Genomic DNA, 18,807 nt, shown 5'->3' with positions numbered 1-18,807 from the left:
TCGATTCTCCGTTGCAAGGCGAAGAACAACGATGCTTTTGCAGTCGCACGCTTGAAAAACACGGAACCGGCAAAACCGCCGACAGATGCGCGTCTTATCGAGTTTTCGAGTGAAAATGCTATTAAATGGGAGCGAGTCATCCCGGTGAAAATAGCTCGCAGTAATTCTGTTTCTTTCCTCGTTTGTTACCGTCACGGTTTTCTTCCACTTCTTGTCGAAATGTCTAAGCTTTCGAAGAAAGTCTCCTAAGACGATTATAGTTGTAATCTGTAGACTCCAGATTTTTTACACTTTCCTAGCACACATGTCCGATCATCTTCTTTTCTCTAACTTTCCTTCGGGCCGTTTAACGAAAGTAAATAACAAATTTTCTTCGCTGTAAGAAATTAATCAAAATTTCCCTGCCGCGAGTATATTCAACGTTCAACGGCTCTCTCCAACTTTTCAGCCCCGAAATGCACACAGACACACACACAGATGTATCCATTGCCAATTAACTTCGACCACACTATCGAGGACAGCGTGTGGATCTGCCAATAAGAGGTCGCGCGCGATTAATCTCGGTTCGTTCGTGGATCGAGAGGGCCGTGATTACGCGGCCCCCGATATTACAACGCTCGATTCACCCTCCATAAATTCAACGGTACCATCCATGCGGCGCCATTGCCATTGAGAATGCTTTTTCCCCTTCGAAACGTTGCGAAAGACAGGAGAAGAGAGTTTTTCATCGCCGACCCTCGAACGGCATTAAACCACTTGTCGCGGAATTCCCGTATAAACAATGGGAAAAACGTGTACCCTGCACCAGCTGAAAATCGTGCAAATGGGAAAAATGCAGGAAAAGCCCGCTGTGCAACGCGCAGGAAGTTGCAAGAGGAATGGAACAGGCGAGTCGGGGGTAAACTCGATCGAGACGAGCGAAGAAACGTCGCTGTAAGCGTGACGGGAGCTTTCGAGGGGTTGAACGAACTGAACTGACTGGTGAACAATGTGTTGAACGCCGAGACACGTTCGAATTTGTTTTCTGATTAATGGCGCCTTGGACAGGAGGGTACGAGGGTGCGAAGTGGACAAGCGTAGAAGGTTGTTTTGATGTGAATTTTCCACTAGCCATAGTTTTGTACTTTTGAAGCGCTTCCACGTCGTTTTCTCCGGGTTACTTGCGAAAGTTGGCAACTATATTTTTGTCAAATCTCAATTCCGTCGTACGATCGAACTAATTTTGTTAATAAAATTTCACAAATCAGAAATTAGTATTATGTATTTGTAGTTAGCTTTACTACAAATTATTAATATCGCATCAGGAAATGTTCTCAAAATAAAAAGATTATAATAAAAAGTTGGATAAGACAAATTAGGTTATATCTGTACCGAAGTCTGTCCCAAGCTATACTCCGAAAGAGTTAAAAAAGTTATAAGGTTTTCGTCATAGACCTATAGAAAACATCGTTGAAGAAAAAGAAGAAACAAAAGGATACATACTGAAATCGAATCTTCCAACACTTTCACGCTCTACCCATAAATCTTCAGGCAAGAAACCATTACAAAACCGTCATAAAAATATCCAACATCTAGAACACACGAAGCTTTATTGTTCCCATCTGTGCCTTTCCTCCTAAGAACTTCTAAACAAGGTTTTTTCCATTCCGGAAAAACGTAACCGAGTACTTGGTATAAAGGAAGAAAAAATAGATTCAAAAGGAGGAAGGAGAAGATCAGCAATGGTGGCACGGTTGTGTGCACAAGCTTCTAATTGCTTTCTCGGGACGATTAACGAACAAAGAAGGCACAGTAGGACGGCTATTTGTGGAAACCGGCCAACTGGCTGAGCAGTTACGCTCGACCTTCACTGGCCGACAGCAAAACTCGGGGAACGGCTGCCGGTTTCTCGCGAAGGTTTCTTGCGCCTTCCATCTCGTCCGCCTCGTCCTCTTCCGTAGATTTTTCTACCGGATCCTGTTCCGCCTATATACGGCCGTCGAGAAGGAAACAATCGAGTGGAAAGACTTTCCGTTTCTTCGACTCGAACAGGAGACTGAATGTTGCACGTGGAATCTTGCGCAGCATTGGTAGAATTTTTAGCGCAATCTAGGCAGAGCATTGAATAGAATTTTGCTAGAATTTCTAGGGAAGCAACTTTCAACGGAACGACGGTGAAGTGGGAGTTGGAATATTTTTAAGAAAATTGAAGATGTAGGATCGTCGTCGAACGACAAAGTCGTGTCAAATTTCTAAAACTTTGATACCGAGGTTTTTTAAATGAAGAGATCGCGGATTGTCGAACGAAGAAATACGATGTTGAGAAATAATATAGATGATAGAGATAATATAGACGTACCTATGTGTAAGTGTGATATCTAGAGAATAGGATTATGGGGAATCGATCAAACGAAGAGAATAGCTTCATTAAATTCTTGAGAATTAGGAATTTGAAGCAAAAATTGAAGAGTAACTTAAAGAGGAAATTCAAGTGAGCTGGAATTTCAATTTCAAAGCTTGTCGACTTTTGCTCCAAATATTTCGAAATTTCCTGCAACTTCGAACTCGATCTCGAAATAAATTAAAAAAGAAGGAATAAAATAAATTTTGCGCGCAAACTGTTTCCTCGAAGATAATGTATCGCGAAATTATAATGAACCTTACATTGCAATTCTGCGATTTAATTGCTCGAGAGAGAAAGAGAGACAGAGAGAAGTGGGGGGGCATTCGTTAGGGAGTAGCTTTGAGGCTTTCGTTGGTGTATGAGACGAGCGGCAATGAATGAAAGGATAAACGAAGCGTAATTGTGCAAGAGCGAAGATGAATTAAACGCGCGAAAATACGGTGGTGGTACGAAACACGCCGTAAATTGTGTGCGTCGTTAGCATACAATGAAGGGACACGATACGCAAACGTGTTTTTAATATGAGAAACGAGTACAGGGAATTTCTGGGAAGCTGACTCTTCCGTAATTTGTTTTCCCTTTCCTAAAGAAAAGTTTGAGAATGTCGTAATACCCGGTTCGCGGCAATAATATATCTGTGGTTAGGATTTATAGGCGAAAAGTAGGTTAACAGAGATATTACGATTGCAATAGTAAAAATTATTTCTGTTGCAAGAACTCGAAGTGGAAGAACTACCTTGCTATGTAGAAATCTCTGTGGAGTCTAATGCTGTCCCCTTACATAAAATCTCTAATACATATTATTGCAGTATATTTGCTATGTACATACGTCGAATCAATATTTTAAACTTTGCATATTTTATATATTTTTGTATATTACGTGGATTTTCGTGCGTTTAATAAATGCGTGAATATCCATGGTCCAGTGATAATTTCGCGTAGAAAAGTATTAATAATTGTTAAGAATTGTGGATCTTAATCGCCGAAATAAAAGTAAGGGAACACTAAGATTACACTTAGAATTCGTATTAAAATAGTTTTAGATTTATTTGATAAACGATTTCCAGGATCTTCGTCGATTTGCACGCGTCTCAGCACTCTCTTTGTCTCACCATCTTCCATACCACACTGCCAACGGAACAGTTACATTCATCTGTTTTTCGAGACGTTGTGCACACACATACTTCCATACACTCGTATTCGCATACGTGTGCTACTATTTAGCGGCTAAGAAAATTATACATATCTAAATAATAATGTTATTTAACGACGAATATCGTTGCTTTAACTAAATCAGTCCGAAGCGATAATAATCATTGTATCAAAAATTTCGAACAATTTCTCGATCCTCCACAATGGGATTAAATTCTGCAATTCGTAAAAAAATATAAAATCTATCTTCGAGATATCTGTGGCAATTAAGCGTGCCGGCTTCATAAAATACAGGGAAAGGAGAGAAAAAAAAGTGCATTGAGAGAAACGCAGGGTCGATCTCGAGGCAATAACGCAGCTGCGTTATCAATCTCACGGGCGAGAGCGCCGGAAAAGCGGCGATCCACGGTTATTTAATAGACGACCGGCCACGAGAGAAAGGGACGATGGGACAATCGAGCGGGCCACGGCCGAATCTGTTCGTTTTCATCCCCGTTCCTCCGTTAATGCGCCTATCTGAACGTTGCAAACTGCCGTTTGTTGCCGTTGGCAACCGTTTCACGCGGTGCAACGTACTACACGTGAGAGGATAAAACTGGAGGACTTCCGGTCGAACGATCGGCGAGCGGTTTACGGGTCTGAATTTTTTGGAATCTACGGCACTGCGTTCTTAACTATGTCGTGTCAGTTTTTGAAATAGATTAATCACACAGGGAAATATAATCATAATTTTGGATCGTGTTGTACGACGAAATTACGCAAAGAAAAGAGCGAATAGAAAAGATTAAAGCGAAGAGGAATAATTTCTTGTAGGCAGGCGAAATTTTATTAATAGGAAGCTGAATGCTTGTATGTATAAATATCTAGAATCGCAGCAATTAAATGAAAAATACGGTACAAGAAAGATTCTCTAAAATGGAAGAAATAAAAGAGGCAAAAAGCAACTGCGAAGAGACCGAAAATGAAGAAAAGTATGAAGAACCACCACCGTTAACCGGCCGATCTTCCACTATGTCTGCCATCACGTACGTGCCTTAATAGCAAGAAATTGAAACCGACTCGCGTAAGAAGCTTACGATAAATTACGCACATTACGTACTGCTCGTCCCTCGCGGTTGGAATTTCAACGAGGCTGAACCAACTCACCTCTCGATCGCTCTAACTCGCGAATTGTTCTTAATTACCAGGCACGTACTCGCGCACGCAATTAGGTTAAGCCTGGTCACGGCGAGTAATCGAGTTCCGTTCACGATTTTTCTCCTATTTTATTTTATTTCAATTTAGCAGTTGCCGGTGATTTTCTTTCGTCGGTGACCACGTGCAATTGAAATAATCGGACCATGGTAAGAGAGTTGCCGCAATTTGTTAAGTATCAACCGTTTCCTCTGTGAAACTCGCGAGGTCGACTCGGTAATTTGAATAATCGCCAGATAACTGGCTGATAGAGTCTCGAGGCAGTCGCGTGAAATTAGCGTTTCCTCGCGGAATTTTTGCTTCTGGATAAGTATTTGCTCCCGGGTTGATTGATCGTGCCTTAGTCAACGAGTTCTGGAACGCGGGCGTTTTGGTAAAAGTGAACATTTATAGAATTAAACCGAGAAAATTACCTGGGAATACTTCATATCGAAGGTAGTATCTAACGAAGATCGTGCGTCGAGTAATTGTCCCTTTTTGAATATATATTCGCTGTTATAAAATATTGGTAACAATTAACGATTAAACAAATTTCTTGTTCTTTTCGGTTGTACCACGATTTTCGGAATCACCCTGTATAACAATCAACCGACTGCGGTCTTCCCTACAACGAAAACTTCGTAAACGTTCATTGATTCACTGCGTCAATTAAACTTGTAAATTAATCTGTAAATTAATTTTATTTGCCACTGTACGTTCCTACGCTTACCATTTCTAGGGAAAATAGGAAAAATCGTAGTATTTTACTATTAAATCTTACAATTCGTTTCAAAACGAAAGAACACCTTATATACTAACCGATCGCAATCTTCCCTACAACGAAAACCCTACGGACGTGGCCCCACACATATCTCGATGCCGTCGAAGAAGGACCGTTCTTCGGTTGGTCGACCGGGTGCCTCACGAAATTATCACCCCCACCCAGTACCCTGCAAGTAGGCGTCCCGCGTTTCCCGGTGCCTACGTGCCGGCAGCCAGTTCTCCCAGCCCCGGTGTGCGCACTCTCGATGCGAGTGCAGAGTCCCCTTGCACACTGTTGAAGCACACGTGGCCACGCCGCGGAGAGACAGCCACGGCGTGCTCGAAAAGTCGCCGAGAGAACACAGGACGATCCAGTCGGCGTAACCAGCCGGGACTATAGGCGCCTGTGCAGCTAGAGTCCGCGCGGTACAGCCGCGACTATAGTGTTTAACAAACGTGCAACCAGTCCATTCGCGACCGGCAGCCGGGCTGCACGCTCGAGAACCTCTTTGTCCGCCGTGTCTATAAATAATCCAAGAAAGCGAGATCCTGGAGAACGATCGATGCCAAATCCTTCAGATTTTAGGTATTGGAGATGATCGAGATCCTCGAGGACCGTAGTATCATGAATCCCTGGAGGACTTTACCGTGAACCGGAATCCTTCAATTAGAAGGTTCATGAAGGAAGCTTGGGTGGTGATTCTTTGTCTGATCCTTGGATAACGTGGATCGATGGTCTTTGAACATGGCGCAGGTAGAAGGTGTGGTAACGCGAAAGGACTAGGAAAACTTGGAAAGAGCTTGAAGATTCGAAGGAGAAAGTGTTTGGAAGAGGTTTCGTCCTCTGGTGACGTGGGACGTGATTAGGTGAAGATGAAAGGTCTTCGAGTGCGAGTGTCGATTATCTACGAACGTTCTTAGACAGTGTCTCGTTGAAGGTTTTCTAATATCGTCGGAGCTTGTCTCGATCGAACATAAGATTCTCACGATGAAGGGAAACGGGATCCACGGTGGTTTTCCAATTCAGATAGTTTCTGAAGGTTAACCGCGATGGTGGAGAGGAATGGCGCGTCGATCGGCCCAAAATCGCAACCGAACCGCGTACAATGGCCACGTCTTCGACACTACGCGTTCCCAAGACTCGACGGAGTTGGAAAGTTAGCGCGGATGACCCAGACTCAAGCGCGATCGAGCATGAAATCAATTCGAGACGGCGAGACGCGAAGCAGAGTGGACGCTGAGCGCAATTTACCTGGGGTCTCGCGAAAATCCCTCGATTCGCTTCCTCCGCTCTGCAACCGATCCCTCCTCGTCGCCATTGTCGATTCCGAGGGATCGATAACGCGATTCGTCTCGTGATCCAGCCTCCGATCCTTCGAACCTTGCTATAGTTCACGAACGATCCACGAACAGAGTTCAGAGTTCGGATAGAAGGGCAAGATACCGGAAGAGGTCACCGAAAGGTTCGATTCTTTCGAGATTCGCCGATAAATTTGATAAATTCGTCGAGGAAGAGGAACGCTCGAGGAGAAACGTTTCTGGTAGAGGATCGTGTAGTTAACAGAGAAGTAAATGCACTCGGAGGAGTTTCTAGAAGCGACGTCATCGATATAACCACCGCAAGACTGTTTATCGTTCGCCTGTCCTTCGTTGACACCGATTAAACGCGCCTCAGAGCGACGCTTATTGAGCAGATCACTTCCGAATGAACTGGCAGACAAGGACTGGCACCAGCCACGCTCCTGTCGATGCTACATAAGGCGGTTTGCTACCACCTGCCAGTGTCTCTGACACGCGAGTACCTTGTTCTTCAACAGAGACCTCGGATCATTGTGCTCGTTCATCCAGATCTGTCAACTATTTTGGTATTGATCGGCTTCTTTACTACTTTTCTTCGACATAAACTGTTTCTTCTTGATGTGGTGATACATGACGTCAGATATGGTGACTGGTGAACTGACATTTGGTGAACCTTGAATGACCAATATGTGAGTTTCAAGAGTAGATGATCGATCATTGAGATTCATGGATCATTTTTAATTGCTTCTTCGCCATTATTCTTCAACGCAGACTGTTCTTTCTACGATATGATGTACGATATAAGATATATCGGTGAACTTTGGATTACCAATTTGTGAGTTCAAGCGGACAATCGATAGACCAATCATTGCGATCGAACATCTCTCTTTTTTTTGCTACTCTTCTTGAGTGTAGATTTTTCCTCTTTTTAGTGTGATTTACGATGTGAATAAGACATTGGTGAACCGAGATACGGCGAGCTTCGAATGAACGATACGTGACCGACAAACAGTTGATTAATCAAGTGATCGAATATTGAAAGTATTTGAAAAAAATCACGAACGTTCGAATTTTTAATAATTTTTAATTATTCACAACAGCTGGATTTTTTAAATAATCCAAATTTTAACCAAGGTCTCTGACAATTTGATATACAGAATTTAATAGTTATTTAGTAGATGTTTAAAACTATTTGATATTTCTCGTAACTCTCGTGCAACTAAATTTTTTCAAGCAATGCGAATTCCACGCGATCAAGGACTTTATTGCAATTTAATAACTGCGGTTTTCAAATTATATAATATTTTTCCACTGACTCTCTTCTCAGCTGGATTTTCCGATATGAATTCCAGGCCAAGGCCTTTGTAACAATTTAACGCGAATGTTCGAAATTATTTGACGTTACCGATAACTGCTTTCTAGCGAATTCTACGAATAATACGAATTCTAGAGGATCGAGGTTTCTGTGACAATTTAACGCACGTTCGTACGATCTTTTCAACGTCAAGTAACTTGATTGGACCGAATTCTTCGAATAATTGGAATCTTTGCCGATCGACTTCCGTGTAACGTTACAACGCACGTGTCTACGATTACTTTCGGACTGCTAAAATTTTCGGAATTTTGTTTTTAACGTGGCACGCGCGCTTGCGATCCTCAGCTACGACTCAATGATTTCTTCGAACAGAGCTCCATTCAGACGATTTTATGAAACAAAGAAGACACTTCTGCCGCGTCTACTAAATTGGTCTCGTTTAATAATCAAGATCTCGGTGCATAGAAGCGTAACATCGCTATGATTCTCTGAGACAACGAGTTGATCAAGCTGACCTCCTTGTCAAACCCTGAATCCCAAACGACCGAGCCGAGAATCGCTAGAATAATCAGGATCTTCTTGTGCAATCTAAACCAACTTCGTCTTGGAAAATCTAAAATGTCGACGAGTAGCGTAGCAGAAAAGATCGTACGACGAAAAGTCAAGCTATTCGTAAATAAATCTTAGAAGATCAAAAATAATTCATCGAACAATAGCCAATCAAAAATACATTATCGTATCTTACTTATAAACTCGCAAGATTTCAAATATAGCTAAGAATCTCATCCGATTTGTTTAAAATTGCCATCTTCAATCATAAGATTTAAAGAAGTTTCCGATCAGCAGACAATCGAATAATCGATTCGAGCTTCAAAACGGAATGCAGTTGAGAATACATTGAACGTCTTAGACAAGATCAATTCCCTGAACGAGGCAAGTCGATCGTGTTACGTTTCGGAATCTCACAGAGTCCCGTGATTCTCTGCATCATTGAACAAGTTGACCGTCGCGATCTCTGGCAGAGTGGTGCTAAAAATACTCGGCCATTGGTGATTCGACTCGATCGACAACACGATTTCCACGAAATCGTATTCCAGAAACGGTGGCGCGGCCCTCGATCGTTCGACGAGTCGCAATAAAGAATAATCGACCGGGCCTCGAGGCCGACAAGGTCGCAGGAACGTTGACCGATCTTTCAAGATCGCACGGCAGACTCGACGTGAAGCTCGATCGGTGGATAAACGAGGATAAATCGAAGGGCAAGTCGTGGGATCCCTGACCAATGTCAAGCAACGCACGACGGTACTTTGGCCAGACGCTAAGAAGCGTTTACACGCTGAACGTGTAACAGGAAAATCGAAATTCACGATCGAATGGAGGATCGAGCGTGAAGCTAGATCGGTGTATGTATGAAAATAAATTCAAGAATAGATTGCGTGACATCATCGATGCGAAAGAAAACCACTGGACATTTGAAAAGTCGTGGAAGGTCGTTGACCAGTGTCAACGAGGGAAAAATCGACAGTTTTGATGAAGATACACCGAAGATATGAAAACAGAGTCTAACTTCAAGACCGACAAGCTGTATAGGGTGACGGATATTAAAAGGACTACGTAAATTCAAGAAATTCAAGATCGCGTGAAAATTTCGAAGCTTAATAAACGAGACATAAATCAGAGAATAAATCATTGCCAATCATTTGACGAAAATCTCGACGACTTAGTGGCGCTGAAGAATAAAACTAGAACCGAAGATACTGTTGGAGACACGATATTAAACTCGATTAATAGTTGAGCGAGAATAAATCACGGTGAAAGTCCTATCTCCAACGAATAAACGCGACTAAAACGAAGGAAAAGTCATGCAAAAACGCTGACCAACGTCAACTAAGATTCGACGACGTTTTAGCTGAAACGCTAAGGACGATACGCGAGAATAGAATCGAAACGGCGCCATGGTGTCCGTTCTCGAACGAAGAAAGCCAGTCTGTGATCGTTGCACCTGTCGCTATCTGTCAGGCTGGTAAACACGAGGCAAAACCTTGAGACCCGTTCGCGAGCTCCTCGACCCGGACAGTTAAAGAGTAAAGAGGGTACAGCACACCTGACTCGAAGCTCCTTTCTTGCGACAGCTGCGTGTTTCGGTCGAACACGATTGACAGAGACGTGATTGTTACGTTTACGATCGTGTTGAATCGATGGTGGAAACTGGAAGAAGTGAAAAAATTGATTTTTCAACACTTCCACATAATCGTCGTAGATACGAAAAGTTTTGAATAATTGGTGAGAAAGAGGAGAGTAAAAAGTTGAAATTGACGAGGAAAAGGAAGCTTGGTCAGAAGATGAGATTTATGTCAAATGACTTATCTTTCTGAATAAATTTAATGATCGAAGTGGATGTTGCTGGTAATCGTGAGGATCTTGTTCTCACGTAAAGGACAACTTTGTAAGTTAATTATACAGGAAGTTTAATTTAGAAGGTAAGATTGCTCGAATCAAGATCCGTTGCTCCGGATGCTGTAAAAAGTAACCTGTTTTAAGGAAAGGAATAGATCGATAACAGTTTAAGGCAAGTTAACGAAGATAACGAAGCGTAGATATTAATCGCGAACAAGGTTCCTATGTTAAAAATGACCAAGCTGCAGATTTTTCAACGAAGTTGTTAACTTTCTAGAAATGAAATCATAAAGCGCAAAGCTTCGAGCTAAAAGGAGTGTTTCGCCGAATTCCCAATGGTCGACGTTGATCATACTTATAATTAACATTGATCGTGACTTCGATACTTCTACGAAGATTTCAATCAATGCTATAAATAATCAATTGAAGCGGCAAATATACCTCATATAACAACTATCGATCGAGTATCGATCGTATCCAAAACGATCATCGTAATTCCATCCTTTCAATAAAAATTTCAATTACCACAAACACCGATAGAATGTTTAATCAATTTATTAAAAAGATGTTTTATCGAATCACCGATAAATGACGGAAATTACACTTGAAATTAACATCGATCGTATATCTGTAATATTTCTACGGAAATTCTAATCAGCGTTATGAACGCATCGATCGAGTGGAACGATATTTCATCGCCAAGAAGCCACATTAATCATACTTAAAATAAGCACCGATCGTAACTTCAATATTTGCGGAGCTAGCAAAACTTCCAATCAATCGCACAAACACTTGTGCACGTATTCTCGAAAGGAAACGCGAGAGACCACGAAGTGACGCGATTTGAATCAACACCCTCGCCAAAAGCAGACACCCAATCAATCCGGCAACTCACTCAGCCTCGAAACCACGCCTCGTCGACGACGTGCAGCACAAACAAAGCGAAAGCCGAAGCAAACACAGCGACGATCGTTGCGGAGGAGGCGCGAAACCGGTGACTTGACCACGGGCAAGATCGACGGCCGAATGACGTCAAGGTTTTCGCTGGAACCTCGAAAAGAAGGAGAAAAGAAGGATGCAGCCGGATCGCTTTGTGCCTGCTGGAAACGTTAAATATAGCCGGAAGAATTTCCGCGGCATCCACGCGCTCTTCATTCGCTTTGCTCGATTTTCCTAGACCGCGATTTATGCGAAACGAGTGCGAGGCCCCTCTTTCGACTGTCGTCGTTGTCGCGCGGAGACTACCGCAGCTTCGTGTTACACGGTTGTACGTGAATTAGCTCGGTTTTACTTCTAACGTTTCGGCTGGTGGATTTCCTCGAGGCATTTGCGAGAGGAAAAATGCTGATCACCAAGTATACTACGATCCTGCTGCAGTCTACCAATCAACATATTCTCAGGTGAGTCTAAAGAACGTTGGGCTTTTTTGAGAGGGAGGGCTGATGTTTTTACATTTTATGGTATTACGTTAAACCGGACTCATTTATGGAATATAATTTAATTTATCTCTTAATTATATATTAGATTGTCCGCAAAGTTTCTTTCGTTTTATAAGGAAATAGTGGATACACGACATTTTCCGTTTTATATTATTTTATCGAACTACATATAATCCATTTTGTTTTATCAAGATAAAGATTCGACAGATTAGGTTTCATGTTTGTATTGTAAATGTTCATGTTTGTATCGTATTGTAAAGATGCGTCGTTGTAAAAGACGTAAGAGTGTCTGTAAGAGAAAGACACTTTTCGGACAACCTAATACCATCAGGTAAGACTTTGCGAATTTTTGTTTGATTATCTCGATTTTTTTACGAAGGTTTGGCTGGAAGAATTTAGACACTCTGTATAATACGTGATTATAATACCTCGGGTATCGATAAGATTAAAAAGATAAAGGTTAAAGTTAAAGGTTGTAGCTGAAGGTTATGGAATTACGTAAGAGACGCTGAACTTTCTTGAACTTCTCACGTAAGACTATTACGAACATAAAATGTTAGATTATATACCGATAATATCGACGATATTTTTATACTTATTTTCGTTCGTGCTCGATGAATTGTGTTCGCTCGTTTGACATAGAAATTAATATGGTCGAGTTGACTAAGCTTCTGGTGTATTAATATGAAATTTCACTTCAAAATCCCCCTTCTACTAATGGACATTCATGACTTATCTCAGCCCTTTCCTAACTGCCCCTAGTGCTCGTAGAAACCAACAGAGCGTCGATTGACAATTACGAGCCATAATTAATACGAACTTCTGACTTCGGTAACTGGAGCTGGTAGATTTCATTTCCGCCGATTACTCTCCAGAATAATTCAGAAGGATAAGGGAGGAAGGTAGCTCGGTGGTGTAGAGTCTTCGTCGGTGAATTTTCTTGAGAAAATTTTCTCAAGGAAATTCGATAGAGACGTACGAATCTTCCGCTGCATATTTGAATCTTCAATCGAACAAGAAGTTATTAAATTTCTTGTGTAGAAGAGAAACCTGGAATACGTTATTAAGTTGGCACATATATACAAAATATCGTTTTTTTTTTAAATCAAGCTTTAGTCGTACATATAGTTTTTTAAGAGAATTTAATTTCAATTTAAAAGACTAATTAATTCCGTTATTTCAGATTTATGCAATTTCTTGTAGTCATATCGCGAACCAAATATTGTTTGTTTTGTTAATTGGTGATCTACGAGATGATAAAATAATAACACGATTCTGTGATTGAAACGATACTCGTAGCGACACAGAAATAAGTGATAAATCTGTCAAGGATCTGTCTGCCATTTCAATACAATGAGAGATCTTGAATCTCAAGAGGCACAAACTACACGTTTCATGTATCTCCATAGTACCAGATCCAGAAGAGTTAAATCTTAGCATTCGATTGAATTCCCTTTTGATCTTGTTCAGTTTGCATCGAATGTCTCATTTGAATATCGTCTGTCATTGGGAGAAACGTCGATCGAAGTTGCATCTGTATTTCCCAACTCTTCTCCAAACATCCAAACATCGTGTTTCTATTTCTCGTTGATTTATTCCCTTCTAAATACGCGCGCTATGTTTCCAAGAAAATATTAATGATCTTCTGAAAAATATTAAAAATCAATTAAACTCCCATTTAAATACGTCTTCTTCTTTTCAAAGATTTTTTTATCCACTCTCAGCTTCTTTCAATCTAAAGTTCCACCTAGATAACCATATTTATTTGAAGTTACTACAATAGAAAACAGGTTGTAATATTGGTCGATTTTTGAAAATTCTTCAACGAGAAACTAAACATTTTCTGCTTCCAAAATTATTCACAACCCGAGAAGATTAATTTACGTGTTTTAGGCCATCACTTTTGTCTCGCGTCAGTGAAAATCTTTAGCTCTCATCTTTTTCAGCTCTGCACAGCAAACTTCTCTAAATTCAAAACCTGAAACTTCGTCGTCACGCAAACTTATTACGAAGGGAAGGAAAAAGAAAGAAAGAGAGAGAGAGAGAAAGAGAGACATAAATCTTTTATATTTCAATAAACATCTACGCGCGCCATCGCAATCTGTTTTCTTCGTCTCTTTTACAACTTTCACGTAAGAGGGCGGATCATAGCCTACCAAGGCGATAACAGATCGAGCTTGAAGCTCGTTCTGGCTGTCACAGATGTTGTCTGACGATATCGACGATATATACGTAGACGTGTATCCCTCCGTTTATAGAGGAGCATCGAAGTTGGAGTTGATCGGACGAGGATTTAAATTGAATGGCGCGGGACGTCGGGTCTTGGCGCGATCGCAAGTTCACGGTTATAGAGGTCGATCGAAATTTAACTCAACGGTGATAAATCGAGCCGCACGCGCCGAAAATGGAGAGAAGTTTCGGCATGGAAAGTCGAACGGGCTACACCCGAAGTGTCGCTGAAATTGCCGCGGTGCACATTCTTCACGCTTCTTTTTGGAAGTCTGCTTTTACGACGTCTATATCGATTGTACAGCCAGTTCCTGATTTCTCTGTGAAATGAAATGGCACGTTCTTCGTGAATTTGAATATACTTTTCAGTTTCCCTATCTTGAAATTTTTCTGAAATTTTCCAAGCTTCTTAGCTTTTTGTTATTCTACGATTACATTTAATTAGCAGAATTTCCAATATTATTCTACGAACAGCAGATACGTTCAGTTTCCAAAGCGTCGTCGTATTGATTGAAATGTATCTTTCGTCTCGTTCCAATTGCTGTCACTAGTTTTTAATAAAAAATTAATTGTAATCAAATCGAAATTCCTATGTACTAGACACGTGCATGTGCTTCCTTTCCTAAAATATCATGACAAAAGAGCCGAGGTATATCCTCCATAACAAAACATCAGAGAAATTCTTCGGATTGCAGCGTTTCGACCGCTCGCCGTTAATTCCGCTATCACTAACGACGAAACTAATTCGAATCAACCGAAACTGTCACCTCCCGCGCCTTCGTCCCCTGCAGGTACAGTTAAAATGGCTGGCGAAAAATACGATCGACCGCGAAACACGGAACACTGTTCATAGCGCGAGAGATAGCTGTAAATCTGGCGTGCAAAGGCCACTAATGAAAGAGGGTAGGAATTTATCGTCGATATAAATTGTCCCCGGATGTTGGACATCCGGCGGCGTTTGCCATCGATCGCGTTCCTCGCGAATCAGAGGAAAAGAGACTAACGAAAAAAAGACAAGAAGAGAATGGAAAGGGAAGGAACGATTCCGTTTGCCCTTTATTGGTTCTCAGTGGTAGAGATTAAGTCTCGAAACGAGAAGTTCGTTTTAATTAGCCGATCGAAAACGCTTGGTCGAAAGATCGACGCGAGTGCACGCGAACTGCAATAACGAGGCCTCGTTAGAGGGCCTCGATGAGATCAACCGTTCTATTTGCCACTGACAAACGACCGTTCTCGCCGATGTTCTTGCCTGTTCGCGGTTTCGTGAACGCAATTACCAGGCTGTTGCTTCGGGATGCTGTGCACCCGTTGTTTTCAAATCGCGGTACTCTGTGTGTGTACGTGTGTACAGCTCGTTTTGGATCCTCGCGTGGGTGATTACCACTGATTTCCAGCAGGTTCCTCTTTGAAAGAATTCTATTTCGGGGTTTTGGTGGTTTTGTTCTCTACTTGTTTTTATTCCGTTTGATTTCCTAGTTAACCAAGTTGTAATTTCACCGTGTACGAAAATTTCCGTTTAACACGTTCGTTGCGTGAGAGTTTCTACGATTCGGTAGAGAAAGTTTAGCAATATCGAGATCCAATAAATTCAACGTCCTCCCACGTGGTACACCTTATACCCATTCTTCTACCGATCGTTCGCCAAAAATGGTCGCCACCGATCGCCGAACCAGTGCACGGAACACGCACAAAGAACCCGGACGTTCCGTTCTCGAAATCGGTTGACAAGAAGCTCCGTGAGAGCTTCTGTCGCAGGATGAAGAATATGTTAATGGCCGCGTGTCGTCGAGCGGAGCCACGTCGTAAAAGGAAGACGGGCCCCTTCTTGTCGACCAGTCGCAGAAGAGTATCGTTCAGACCGTTCTTTTTTTGCTGTTGCTCGTCCTTTGGTAGTGGGCCCAAACAAGACTTCCTTCGATCTCCTCTTCTCTTGATTTAACTAAAACGTGTTCTCGTTGAGGGGCGAGCAAAAAGAATGGCCCTTTGTGTGGATAAAATCCGGACTCTAGCGTCTATAGATTATTAATAGAAAATTAAAAATTAATTCTTTTATCCTTAGTTATTACTTATATCGAATTTCCTGTTAGCTTTATTACTGTAGAATCTCTTTTATCTCAGCTGGTCGAGACATTTTTCTCACAATTTTTATTATTACATTTCTTAATTAATTGCTCCGCTATCCTACTATTTTCTATCGCTTTAAACCTATAGTCCATCTAGTTACACGAGACACCTCGTAGATATATGTGAATTTCGCAGTGACAATCAGTTTGCAGAACAAAGAAACGAGTAATCCTTTAAAATTAATTTCTTTCTAATTTTCTTAATGGTCCTTTAATGCTGCTTCTAGTATTCTTCTTGTTGCAAGAGTTTAACGGGCTGAGATGGTGGCTAACTGGATCTTTCTCGTGCAAAGATAACGCGTATATGTGTGCGTAGTCTGACGTGTTTAATGGAGAAGATAAGATGATACCAGGGATTACGAGAGAATTAAAGGAGACTGTGGCTGCGTAGATATATAGAGGCGAGGGAAAAAAGAATGGGTTTGCAGTTTTTAGATAGTTCTATTCGTGAGACTGTTACGTAGACAGGAGATTGAATTGGAATTGCTGGAGAGAGATAAAGGGACCGTGGAATGCGATGAATGAGCGTAATGGAATAGTGGGTGTACTGTGACACTTAGGTATCTAGCGGTTCACATCCAGTGGACGCAAGATGAAGCATGAGGAATGGTTACCATGATGTGGTATATTAACTGTAATTCAGTGGTTTAATGTTGGTCTATTACTATTATAGTACCACTTTACTATTATCGTAGTACTATTGCTACGATAGTACTACTTTATTATTATCATGCTAGTACTATCCTGCTATTGTACAATTGCCTTGCTCTTATAACACTGTAGCATTGTTACATTATCTTCTTGTAATCTTAATTTACTAATACTCTATATTCTATGCACAATAGTGATCTCGAATATAGTTAGCGCTAAAGATAAAGATCGCTGCATATCTATATGTATTTTATTTCCGTTTACCTATCAAGGTTCCATTTACAGAGTTTGCATAAAACACGAAGTTAAACATAAACAAGATACGTAGAACATAACAGAACGACATGTCGAGGTTGAGGTTGACTGATTGAGAAACGAGTGGATGAATTTGTAATAGAAAAGTATATTGAAATAATTAAAGGTATAAGTATAATGTATAAGTTTATGCTGATTCAGATCTTTACTCTCTTAGTGTTACTATACAATGGAATGATAGAGAGCACGTTCATATTTTTATAGCAAAAGGACATCACCAAACAAGTTAACTTTATAACTTGGACTAGAGGCTACAGGGAACATAAATAGAAATCTTCTTATTAGTTCCTTTGTTGTTAGACCTTGCAAGCCAAAACATAATGTATATTCAAGCGTATAATAATATGCATCGCTCCTTATTTAGAATATTTCTGCATAATAACAATCACCAAGTCGCACATATATATAAATAAAGATGTAGAGTTTTTATCGAAGTAGTTACTTCAACAAGACAAAACAACAATCATACATCAACTACGTGCATACAACTATCTGCCCTTATGGTGTGTATTATTATTTACCTCTGTAAATCTACATGTTAACACAGTGATTTATTAGTATAACGAATGATCGACGATTTAAATAGTTTCATAATCTCTACAAAGTGTAGATCAATATTATCTTGTGATATTAGTCGACGACTCGTATTAAAACGGAAAAAAAGGAAGGAACAAAATCTAGCCCCGACGCGACGTTTAAAAAAATTCATTTACTTCGCCATTACGTTTCGCATACAGCCGCAGACGAGCAGTGACAAAGGAAAGCTTTCACGTGCAGTCGTTCGATGCGTGCTCGACTTGTTTTCCATTCGATTGTCTCGCGGCTCGGTGTCGCGCGACAGCGAGCGTATGCACGCGGGTACAACCCGATGCAATTTGTCCCTTTGCCGACTGGGGTCTCGTCTGGCCGTGGCTTTAAAGGCGAAACTTTTAATTAAAAAGTAACCATCGGACAGCGGGGGAAGAAGAACGACCGGCCTCGAGCAATTTGCTGCGATATAAAAGTTCTCTTCCTGCTCCCACCGTTATAGAATCGCCGGAAACGGCGAGGGTGCACCGCCAGAAACCAGAAAATCGCTGCAACCACCAAATTGACGGCGTTGCAAAAGAAACCGTGCGCGATTTCGTCCAAGTGAAATCTCTCGGATTTCTTTTTTTTTTTTTACTCAACGAACATCGTCGTTCGATAATGGAGCATATTACGCTTCTACTCGTAGATGTTGTTAGAGCATTCGTTAGTTTCATACCGAGCGAGACGATTAATACAAAGCATCAAGAAAATGATCAGGATTGTAATATTTTTACAGAGTAAGATTACAAAATATGTGTAATACTTGAGAAAACTTATTCTAAACGTATTATGTAGTGACCATAAAACGTATTTGTACATCACTGCGTTCATACTTTATGGTATAATGGTTAATTAGATCCAACTGTATTAAATCTCGTACTTTCAAACGGTTACAAAAATTTGATACTAACGACGCTACGTATGATTATTGAAAATAAAAGAATACTTTATCGGAGAAAACGGTGTGTACTTTTCGTTGCCACTGTATGCGTTATACAA

At 41.0% G+C, this 18,807-nt stretch overlaps 1 protein-coding gene across 7 annotated transcripts in view; it reads left to right on the top strand.

The window, feature by feature from the left end:
• LOC100643048 (protein sprint) overlaps positions 1–18,807 on the top strand; it is a 159,280-nt gene that overhangs the window by 63,566 nt on the left and 76,907 nt on the right. The window contains exon 1 of one of the 7 annotated variants that reach the window (XM_012312069.3): positions 5,860–11,881. The exons of the other annotated variants lie outside the window; for them this stretch is intronic. Within the exon in view, the coding sequence (XP_012167459.1) occupies positions 11,823–11,881 (59 nt within the window). The 5' untranslated portion in view covers positions 5,860–11,822. Of the gene's footprint in view, positions 1–5,859; positions 11,882–18,807 lie in introns of those variants that run through there. 7 annotated transcript variants of the gene reach the window in all.

The sequence above is a fragment of the Bombus terrestris genome, chromosome 9 (assembly GCF_910591885.1).
Source record: "Bombus terrestris chromosome 9, iyBomTerr1.2, whole genome shotgun sequence".
NCBI classification, from domain to species: domain Eukaryota; kingdom Metazoa; phylum Arthropoda; class Insecta; order Hymenoptera; family Apidae; genus Bombus; species Bombus terrestris.
Note: the sequence above shows the minus strand (reverse complement) of the source record. Positions and strands in the feature narration are given on the sequence as shown.